At 41.5% G+C, this 11,712-nt stretch overlaps 1 protein-coding gene across 2 annotated transcripts in view; it reads left to right on the top strand.

Annotated features, from left to right (window-relative positions):
- The window catches only part of LOC147619586 (uncharacterized), an 81,257-nt gene extending 75,614 nt beyond the window's left edge, over positions 1 to 5,643 (top strand). For both annotated transcript variants that reach the window (XM_086773254.1, XM_086773255.1), the window contains 3 exons: positions 4,677 to 4,808; positions 5,338 to 5,403; positions 5,518 to 5,643. In XM_086773254.1, coding sequence (XP_086629380.1) covers positions 4,677 to 4,808; positions 5,338 to 5,403; positions 5,518 to 5,628 — 309 coding nt within the window. In that variant the 3' untranslated portion in view covers positions 5,629 to 5,643. The remainder of the gene's footprint in view (positions 1 to 4,676; positions 4,809 to 5,337; positions 5,404 to 5,517) is intronic.
- The last annotated feature ends 6,069 nt before the right edge of the window (positions 5,644 to 11,712 follow it).

Consider the following 11,712-nt stretch of genomic DNA (forward strand, 5'->3'; position numbering starts at 1 on the left):
ATCTTCATCGACAGTCAGAGTGTGATTGCCCTTGCTGGCAATTCTATTTTTTCTAACTGTACCAAGTATGTGGGTGTCCATATGTTTTACCAGGGAACAGGTTGAGATTGGTACCATTAGGCTCCTGTACATTTCTACGCCGACATCCTTACAAAGTCCGTCAACCGGCCCATCCTCGAGCGTCTTTGCGAACAGATCGGCATCGGTCCTCCACCATCACCCTTCGCATATTGAGAGGGGAACCATCCTCTCCCTTCACATTTTTATCATTATTGTATCGAGCGCATGAGTCAGTGAAAACCCCATGAGGGCACGGCTCATGTGGAAACCCACTACATTGCATTTACCATCTTGCATTCCCTTTGCATAGCATTCTGTTTCTTATGTTTGGGGCACATGTATGAATGAAAACCCAAAAATGGGCATTCATGCATGTGAAAACCCTTTTGCATTGATGCATTGATCCAGTACCACTCACACTCACATACTCTTCAACAAATGGAGAGCCCATGATCTACACCTGCGACAACCAAACTCTTCACCATCCTTCTCATCTTCTCTCATGCCCACCCCGCCCCCCCCCCCCCCCCCCTTTTTTTGGTTTGAGAGGGGGTGTGTGAAAATACCTAAATTGGTATTATTTCCAGCCCAAAAACGGTTTTTTATTTTGCCTTTTTTCACGTCTTGCTGCTGGCCGACTTCTTTGCTTGGCCGACCAGCAGCCCAAACTTCATATAAAAAGATGCGTCATAAATCTGCAAACAAGACAACACAAAACGACTTGACATATACTCTGCTGCAGGTGCTTGGTTCACATCAAAACCTTCAGCACAGCATCCTGTTGGCAGCGCCCAGATCAACCACTCCATAGACGAGCTTCTGCTGCTGCAGCCGGCATCTGCTCTACATCAGCAGCAGCATCATCATATCAGCGTTTTCTTCCTCAGCTCACAGGACAGCAGCCCTCTCTGCTACAGTAGACCTCATCAGAGTTTTCTTCCTCAGCTCACAGCAGCCCTCTCTGCTACAATCGACCACATCAGCGTTTTCTTTTGCAGCTGGGACAGCAGCCCTCTCTGCCACAGTAGAGCTCTTCAGCGTTTTTTACATCAGCTTCTACTACCTCAGGATCGCGGCCCCTCTCCGCCTTCATCCATCATCACCGGGACAGCGGCCCTCTCTTCTCCTTTACCTCAACATTGGGATGGCAGCCCTCTCTGCTCCTTCAGAGTCTCACACCAAGCTCTTGTACTAGATTTCATCATATATACACTCACTCATTTCATGTTGTGTTGATTTGCTCTGATCTCTCATGCATTTGGTCCTTTCATCCTTTTGCTCTCACACCAATATGCTAGCTTGGCCTTCAATTTGTTCAATACACAATGAATGGCATCCTGTGTAGACATATACCATGCCAGTGGATATCCCAAATGTCTAACCAGGTGGTCTGGTGAAATAATTTGCCGTGGCCATAACAATGCATGCTAGTCACAAGAAGTCAACGGAAGCAATTTAGACTTAGAAAAGTTGATATAAAGTCCAGTTGCTTTACCAAATAATTTCAAAGCTCTCATGATGCAGTTGAGATCATTTGGATGATTTTTGGGCATGAACAAAGAATCATCTACATAGGCCTAGGCCACAAAATGCGAACCATTGGGTAACTACAGACCATGTAATTGCCCCTGTGCAGTCAAGACATCCATATACATCAAAAGTGGATGTGTGGCAATCGCATAGTTGCTCTCATACGTCATACGACACTGTCGTACAGTACCATACGGATCTTTTTTTCCCGGCTTTTGCTACATCCACTTCCATAACAAGGACGTCCTGATAAGTATATTTGGCATATTCCATCGCCAAATATTCATTAGCAATATTATCCATAATTTGTCTTCTGGGGACAACATATTGTTGTGGATGCAAACCATGAAAAAGTAGTCCTTCAATACGATTTGCAAGCATTTTAGTTGCCAATTTGTAGATAACTGGCATCAACTTGTAGGATGAAATTGTCCCAAGCCTGAGGCTCAACATGTAACATATGATGTATTATCCTCCCTTTGTGGAGAGTTGTTAAAATCTCCACAAACAAAAGCAATGCGGTCTCACATAATTGGGTTCAAGTTTGTACTGGAGGTACTAAGATCTTTGATAAGCATGATGTTATTTGGAATGTGTTGCAGGATCCGGGGGGATCTGTGCATATGGATGAGAGTTAAATCCCCTCATTTCTCTGTCATGTACATGAGATGCTTCCAATTAAGTGTGTTACCTATAATGTACAAGGTATTTGCAATCCTCATAAATGGAGATGTTTATGGGATTATGTACATATGTTGAGACCAGATATAGTTTGTTTGCAAGAACATAATCAGCATGAGTATGGTGGCCAAATTGGCCATTTTGTTGGATATGACATCTTCTATGCGGGAAAGCAAACAATTCTGGGGTGTTGGTTTTCTTTTTGCGACATGAAATGGAGCCAGCATTGGAATATAATGATTCATTGGGTCAATGTATGATTATACAATGTATTTTGTGGGGTGAAATTTTCCAGTTTGTAGGAGTGTATGGATCTCAATCTTCCCATGAGTGGCAAAGGATTTGAAATTTCTTCAATTCCTATCCCTAGTTGACAAATGGCAATGGGATTCGCTTTTGGATTGAGAACATTAGTCACTAAGGAATCCACATTATGAGCTACATTTTCCTAGATCTGGGTCCAATTATGAGTTTTGTACAAGGGCACCTTGAAAGCCTTTTTCAGGGTAACAAAATCATCCTAATCCCCTGTACTTTCCCCTTTAGTCTTGCCAGATGGCACAGTCTTACTGGTGGAGGCTTGTTAATTAAGCAATGAACCTTTTGGTTTTTCTTGCTGCTTAACCATAGTAGTAGAGGGCTACATAGGAATGGCATTTGCAGTAGAAGTAGAAGGCGAAACTGACGCCACTGGAGGCTAGGCCGTAGCTAGTGGTTTGTGAATGACAACGGGACATTTATTGGAGATGTGCCCAAATTATTTACATTTCCAGCAAAGGTGCCCCAAATAAGCTCATAGTTCCGATGGCCAATCCCAAGCTGCCTATTATCAGTACATTTTATTCAAAATAGAGACTGAGGGAACAACAAGCCTAGTTGTATCCCAGAGAATCATAAAACGATTTCCATCTTCAGTAGGTCGAGGAGGAAAAATTACCTTACCCAATGAAGTAGCCAATATAGGCAAAATGTTCACGGAAATTCTCTAGGAAATGCTTCACTGTGACCCACACCGGGCATATATGCTTAATGACACTTTCGTAGTCATTCACCGACCACGGTAATACATGAACCAACTGAGTGCCAAACATGAGGGGTGATTTCTCCAGCAAAGCTACTCTGTGTTTAGGTTCTTTAAAAAGAACCTCAGAAGATCCTCTGGCAGCCCAATACACACCATGAATTACATTTCCCTTCAATTCTGATTTTATCCATTGTGCCAGCTTATTCGCAAGAGGCATTTTTCCTACGAAAAAAACGACTGTAGCATTTTCTAAGAACTTCTTCAGTGGTGAGACCACCAAAGGGAGAGGGATATCAAACCGAAAATCAGGTTCCGGCAATTGCCAATTCTTTTACTGTGCACAAAGTCACCAAGCAGCATATCATGAACAAAACCTTCCTCAAGAGATTTGCCAAGTTCAGTACAGAGAACCTTGTTCTTGTGCTCATCATTCTTGTGAGTATGGTGATAAACCTTGGTATTTACATTCTGGTCTGAAACTAACTGATCCGGAGAAGAGTACACACACACACACATAGAGGGTTGTACAGAGAAGAAAAAAGCGAGGAGTGGGTGCTGAACGGAGGAAAAACAGAGCAAAGGAGAGAGAGCAGGTCACAAGCAAGAGATGTGTCAGATCCGTGTCAGATGGGCATCAGAAATGTGACAGATCTGCATCAGAATCATGTCAGATCTGTGACAGAGATGCATCAGGTCGCGTCACAGGGGCTGCAGGTCACGCCAAGCACCGACACTTAACGCATACTCTCCCCCCACATGCATGCACACTCCGCGCGCGCGCACAGACACACTTTTTTATATGCATGCACATGCTGATGCACACGTGCCCATGCATGTGACACCCACGCAGGCATGCACACATGCACGCTGTACACATGGTGCCCATAACACGGCAACACACAGGCATGCATACATGTACCTGTCCGTGTGGCATGGCATGCGCAAGTAATGTAAGACCATTTGCCAGAGGCATACTTAAGCTTTCTATGTGATTCACCCAGGGATCACACTTTCTTGTGTAAATCATTAATACATATATAATCATTATGGCATAGACTGCCAGTCACTTTTGTAGAAGTAATAGAAGTTCAGAATCGTGGCTTTGGTACAAAAATGTGACCGAAGTGTACATTAGTCTGCACCTACTCCTGGTTGCTGATGGTGTGAATAGGGCCGTAGCTCTGTGAAGTCTACATCACTCTGATGAATATTATGTGATGACAGTGAAGGGTCTTGAAGCTTTGTGTAGACCCTGATGAAGTCGAGTTTTCATAGACTCCCTGCCCGCATGTTGGGTTTATACAATGTACACAAGTTTACAAGTTAACAGTTCTTACTGGTCACCTTTTATTAAATCTCATGCTTTGAATATGTGTTACAGATTGGTCTTTTACATCACTCACAAAGGAAAGCGAGCATCTTGACTGTCACTGCCGTGGAAGTTTTGGTTCTTAGCAAGTGGGACTTCAACAGACAAGTTGACAGGGACATTGTAGAGTGTCTTTCTGCTAATGTAAGCCATTTTTTTCTTTCAGTTGTTTAACTGCACGCCCTCGGTATACTAAGGATACAAAATTCTTAAAGGGTTCACTACATTTAAAGCCCATATAGCACATGCGTTCAAGAGGTACTAAAAAAACCCTTTTTCTAAGGAATCTTAGATTTTGAAAGACTCCCCTTTAGTAAACTTTAGGGTAATAAAAGCACATGCGTTCAAGAGGTACTAAAAAAACCCTTTTTCTAAGGAATCTTAGATTTTGAAAGACTCCCCTTTAGTAAACTTTAGGGTAATAAAAGTACCCCTTGTGTACAAATTTTTCCTCTTTTTTAGATTTAAAAGCTCTACCCTGTGTTGGCAGGCCCTTGCATTTCAGCCCCTAAAAGGGGCCATGAGTTTGAACCCATGTACCTACGCGCATGCACGCACTCACACACTCGCTACCTTTTATAATTTGAAGTGGCCCTGCTGAGGCATAGTCAAGCTATGTGAAACAAACTCAATGCTTTTTAACTAACATGACCGTGTTCTTTTAAATGCACAGGACTACAAAAAGATTGAATACATCTTTCAGCAATACCAAAAGACCTGCCGATGGGCGCTCTACAAGGTCCCAAAACATCTCTTAGAAAGAACTAAACTTCTTTTTTAAATTTCTCATTGATTTTATATTCTTGTCCAAGTTTTCTTTATCTTGGAAGGAGCTGATATTTTTTTTGCACAGAAAAAAGTAATGCAAGAAGTTCTTGCCGCCCGGAGGCAGCGTTTTCCGAACCTTTATGAGCATGACATGTGTAGAGGAATGCCTTGCACTAAGTTTCAAAAAAGGGAATGAAAAAGCTGTTTTTTTGGTCTTGTATTTTTTGAGGTTTCATCTTGTACAGTATAGTCAATTTCATCTTATTTTGGTCCTGTTCAATCTTTGCACCCAAAAGTTTCCGCAAAGTAAAACCAAGATCGATGGTGCTGTCACGTGTGTCAGAGCGCTATCAGCTATATAAAATCGATATCATTTTTTAACTTCAATCCAGACCGTGTATAATAGAAGATTTTCCAGTATTTGTGAATGGGCCTCTAGTACAGCGAAACCATATCTACATGCACACGATGAACGCTGCCAATGAGCCAATGGGTGTGTAGCCTAGCATAGCATAGTGGGTTTGTGTCTGGGAAGGGGAAGGTCTTGAGTTCAAATCCCTACAGGCTCCCTCGCTTGAAGCATCCAATCCGTTTGCAGCCAGACCTTCCAGTGGGCACTCAAGTTGCTACTACAGAAGGATCTACTCACGGGAAAGCTGCCAATGTTGTGGATGAACTGTAGCTTTAGGACTCTCCACTACAGACCTTCATCCAATAATATATCAGTGATGGTGTTCTTGGCGTCTCTGTGGTGCCGCGACATCGATTGTTTGTGAGTTTGTGACAAGTTGGACTCTTCCTTGCCTCTCTCACTCTTCACTTTTACGTTGTGTTTCTCTCTTTTTGTGATTTCAGTAGATGCATTTAGAGAATCGATTGAGAGAAGAGCTAACCTTACTCAGACTAACATGATGATGATTAAGACCAACTCAACTTTGAACCTAATAAATCAAATTTATGACCTATGATAAATAATATGGCCTCAATGAGTACAGTAACTCTTATCTGCAAAATTCGGTGTTAGGTAATAGGGGCATAGAATGAACACAGAACAAAACCCCCAATCTATTACTTAGAAAGTGTTACAAAATGGATGACTGAACATCAAGTTTCTGGGAATTTGGAGTCATCTCGTGAGACCATGGGCACTAAGTATTAAGGTTTGTATCTTGCTAGCACAATTGCTCACTTGTCTATAGTTTACTTGAGAGTTTTATCATTCTAGACCCCATCTTAATGGTCCTATAATTTGTGAGGTGATTTATGATGCCCCTTTAAAAAATTGATGGTGGAATCTTCTTGCCAATTCAAAGGAAGCCTTTGCCACTGTTCCATTGCATTTTTAAACTTACGACATAGCCAACTTGGTGCTTCTTCCCTTGACAATGTCAATAACTCAAAGCATATATTTATTGGTCTATTACCCTTCATTCTTTACAAAATTTTTTAAAAAAATAGCTAGGTTGTTTTCTACTCCAAATAGATGTACTTCTTCTCAAATACAATGTTTTGTGGGTCACTTGGTATGCACATTGCACAGTGCATGAAACGTGTGGCCTAACTTTGGTTGAAAAGTCATGTGCTAATAGGTGAGTTGTCATTCTCTCTTAGTGGCTTAGCTTGTGTGACTAAGAGTGTTTGCAAACGCAACAAGCTACACCTAAGGGTTTACACATTAAGGGTGGACAAACATGCCATTGAAAAGCCAACACATTAAATACTATTTGTTAGTCCATGTAGAACCTAGTGGTACCCCTCATTTTGAGGGTAAAATGCATTATGATCAACATTGCTATTTTTATATTGGTCCCTTTCTTTCATAGCTAACCTCACCATGAACCTCTATTTATTTGCTTCCATTGACACCAATATACCCTTTACATATCCATTTCAAAAAACTATTTATAGAATTTTTGCAAAGATCTTAAAAAAATTTGTGATCAATACGGCGCAAAGACCATGAGAGTGTTATTATACTCCATATACTTACTTGGATCAAGTTGGCAATTACATGTGAGTAATTGTATGATCATAACCAATCCATTCTTCAATGTACTTCTCCCTTCAATTGTCTATACAATGGTGCCAAACAAAGTAAACATTTTACTTATAAGCATTTGGAATTGGATTCATATGTGCATGTGTGTACACACAAGCACATATGTGCATGTCTGCATGTATGTGTACATGCATGTGCATGTGCATTCGTATACATGCACATGCACATGCATTTGGAATGGAGTGCATATGTGCATTTGTGAAGGCATGTGTGTGCATGTGTGTGCGCGTGCATTAAGGATAGCAAAAGGAATTCCATAAATTGTTACATATTATTAGCAAGCTATATCAACCTTTATTTTTTAGACATAGAGGCTATTAAAGTATCAAGCTAGATTTGGCAACCAAGAGTTAGATACCCATTTACAAAGGGATTTTCATATCAATAAGTGACCACCATTTGTCATGTGCCTTTACCAAATCCAAAAATAAGTAAAAATGTATTGAGATTTGAACAAATGTCACTACCTCATATGCATTTGCTATAAGCCTTATCATCAGGATCTTAGAGAGTAAGTGGTGAGACAAGCAAATGTGGTTGTCTAACCATATGTGGTGAGACAACCAAAAGCATTACTGTGAATAGCCAATAATGTTGCAAGCAAGGAAGTTCTTAATGTACTTCTGATCTAATTGAAAAGTGCCCATTTCTGGAGCAGCTTGGAGGGAAGCGACCAGCTCTCTCAATTCTTGATATGGCACTATTCATTGCTGGCTGCCCACAACCTTATAAGAGTCATCTGGATTGAAACCCACCTCATTTCATGATAGGTGTGGCTCAAAGAATTGAAATGAGTATCTTGCAACATAAGCTTCCTTAATAGAGACTCAAGGTGGAATCCTTGCTTTCCTTGTATGCAATGGTTATGTCTGTAAGATCCAAAAAGTGGGAGCTTAATTAAGTGTGCAAAGTTATCCTTGCTTTATCATAGTGCAGGTAAAAACACTTCTCACCTTTCTTTTACAACTTATTTTGGGTCCCAACAGTGAGTGGGTAGAGCGCTCCCCCACAAAGGGTAGAACAGGTCAAACTAGGTTTGCTTGTAGGTACATCATTGGATAGCCTAATCGCTACACCACCCAAAAGTCCAAAAGAAAATCTCACTAAGAACAAACTTAAATCAACTTCCACTTACCAGAACCTTGCACGTTTTTGGTGTACATTTAACCTCCTTCACTCACATCCTTTCGCCATCAGCAGTTAGGAACATAGACTCGGATAGTCCTTCCTACCTTGTGGTCTATCTGGCACCTATCTCATGCCTTTTGCCAATTGCACCCAATGGCCTTAGCCCCCCCTTATCAAGGCACTCCGACACCAAATCCCATTCTTGCATGTAGCATCCCTGTCCCATGCCAACACTTTGTAGCTTACCTTGGATCCAGTTGTCTTCTCTTCGTTATTAAGTCTCATTCTTGCTTAGTCCAACCCTCTTTCCATCCGTTAATCACAATTTCGACGTCTGCACACTCACAAGGGCTACTAGGTTTCCACTGGTGCACGGCATGCTTGGACTTTGCCCAATCAAATGGGCCTCCCAATCTTGATCCATGGAGCCATTGGATCCATGCACCCAAATGGTGATCTTCACACACAATGGTGATTCATTCAACCACTCTCTACATCTCCCTCTAAGGCATAAAACTTTCCTAAAATCCGTGCCAAGCAAGCGAGGTAGAGAAAAGTAACACCGCAAGGTCAGCATTGTCTGGCAATCCCAAATTTCAACCCCAAGATGTAGAAGCTCTATAATGCTTCCCTCATTCTACCAACATTATTATGCTTTAGGCAACAAGCCAGCTGAATAGCCACCAATGTTTCAAAAAGAGGCTCAAGAAGCACCCAAATCCATTCAGCCATGTCCAACATGCCACTTGTAGTTCGTGGTCTACCAATATGCCTACCATACAGGGTGTTCTAAATTCTTCCATGGATACCCCAACCTCATTCACACCCGTCTTTCTGGCCAACCTCGTTATACATCAACCACCGATTCCCTATCTCAAACCATGTGTAAGAGTCGAAGAAAGCAAACACATGAGTGTCAAAGAATGCAAAGTGTTGGAGTTTTTACTAGAAGAAGCTTCTACATGGGCCCACCTTTTGCCAAATGTCCTTGCCACCTATAATATATACACGAGCTATGCATATAATAGACATATAGACACTATTCTTTCACAAACATGCATTGAGCCTCACCCCATCAACCACCCTCTAGGTACGTCTCTGGATTGAGAGACCATGGCATAAGCCTGGCCCATGGTACGACCCATGGCCTGGACAACACTCGACCTTGCAAGTAGTTCAACAAGCTTCCATGCATGTATCACCATCCACCCAATGCAAATCCTTCTATGGTGGTCTTAGCACTCATTCCGTGCCCAATCATCACAGGGTGACCGCATACCAACTACCTCATGTTGAAGGGTCCATGCTACTTTCACACCCAACAAAGTCTTGGCATGAAGAACCTCTACATCACCTATCACTTTACATGTTGCCCTGATTGCTACCTGCCATTAGGGCTACCCAAAGCTTCCCACCACTTTGCCCTACATCATCTTATAGATTGGTCCCAAACTATACCACTTTATGGATGATCCTAGACCATCCACAACTTCTATCAACAGCTTCAACACCTTCTACCCCATTAACAACAACTTCACCCCACCGCTGACTTGGGTGACACGAGGATGCAATCACCGGTATATTTACCACTCCATTACTGAAGTTCGAGTTTACTTTATTATCCCATGTTGACTTATCAATATCACATCCAAGTTTACTTTGTCAATGACTAGATGCTATTTCATTTCCTAATTCTCAAACTGCGAAAGTAAACTTGGACCACCTGAGTTTACCTTTATAGTCCAAGTTTACTTTATTATCCCATATTGGCTTGTCAATATCACATTGCAAAGCTCCCCTTCCATTAAAAATTCACCTGAGTTTACCTTTACAGTCAAGTTTACTTTATTATCCCATAATGGCTTGTCAATATCACATTGTAAAGTTGTCCTTCCATTAACAAATCTTAGACTTGTTTTAGTATCCAATATACAAGTTTGAATATAGTCCCTTTCTAGAAAAGAAAAGTTAGTACATTAGTTATTAGTCACCAAAATCAAGGCAAATCTGATTGGCCATAATTTTCAAAGCACTTTATTCCACGCTCATGGGAAATTATGTTAATTTATTTAGATCGAGAAATGTTTACTCTAGGGACGATCCCGAATGTAAACGGGGCATGGCGGAGCTAAGCCTAATTCTGAGCTAGGATGATTTGTGGGGAGGGGGAGGACAGGGAGGTTCCCTCCCATCATGCCCATTTCTAGAAAAGACCAAAATCAAGGAAGCATCAAGGATTGTGAACATAAATGTGCTAGATTTTGGATTGTTGATGATGTGGACTCTAGATTTTAAAATGTGGAGTCGATAGACCTTGTGCAACTACGGACATGCCTTCTTGATGCACCCACAATGATGTGTACAAATCATGGGAACCACTGGATCCTCATCCTACAAACTAGAGCAATTCTCTAACCTCGCATCTTGTCGATCTTATTTGTAGCAAATACATCACTCAATCTAGAGGGCCAAATCAAATGTTTGAAGAGGCAATGAAACCTCCCTTGTGTCTCATAATACAATAAATTGAGCATTTGAACAACAAGTGGTGCTTCTCTAGCTTTATCTCTCAACTCAAGCATAGTATACATATCCGAACCTCCCTTCAAATACCATGTGGTTTGGATGTGCATAGTATGCATATCCAAACCTCCCTTCAAACACCGTTATTGTGCCCTTTTTGTATCCCGAGTTCTCATGTGTCTAGTAACAATCCTGATGGTATGTGACATGTGATTATGATGGCATCGAGACCTCTCACAAAGACATCCTCTAGTAACAATCCTCATGTCATGTGACATGTTCTTGTGAAAGCATCGAGGCTTCTCTAAGACTCCATCCTTTATGACTCATGAAAAGTGCTCTTGTGGTAGAAAGCCAACTTCATAGGAAGCTTTAGGGGCGAGAATCATGGTGTATGACCCTTTTCTCTGAAAATCCATCACCACGAATGTGTGGTGGAATCTTAATCCGAAGGTCTTAATCTTTGTATACTGAAGGATGCCCAAAGGTTTAGTTGTATTCCCATCAATAACCTTGACCACGAGGCTTATGCTTACAAGTGTTGGGCTTCCCCAAGCCTCCCAGCAATCC

Source organism: Cibotium barometz, chromosome 33, assembly GCF_041138505.1.
Source record: "Cibotium barometz isolate CiBa-2024 chromosome 33, ASM4113850v1, whole genome shotgun sequence".
NCBI classification, from domain to species: domain Eukaryota; kingdom Viridiplantae; phylum Streptophyta; class Polypodiopsida; order Cyatheales; family Cibotiaceae; genus Cibotium; species Cibotium barometz.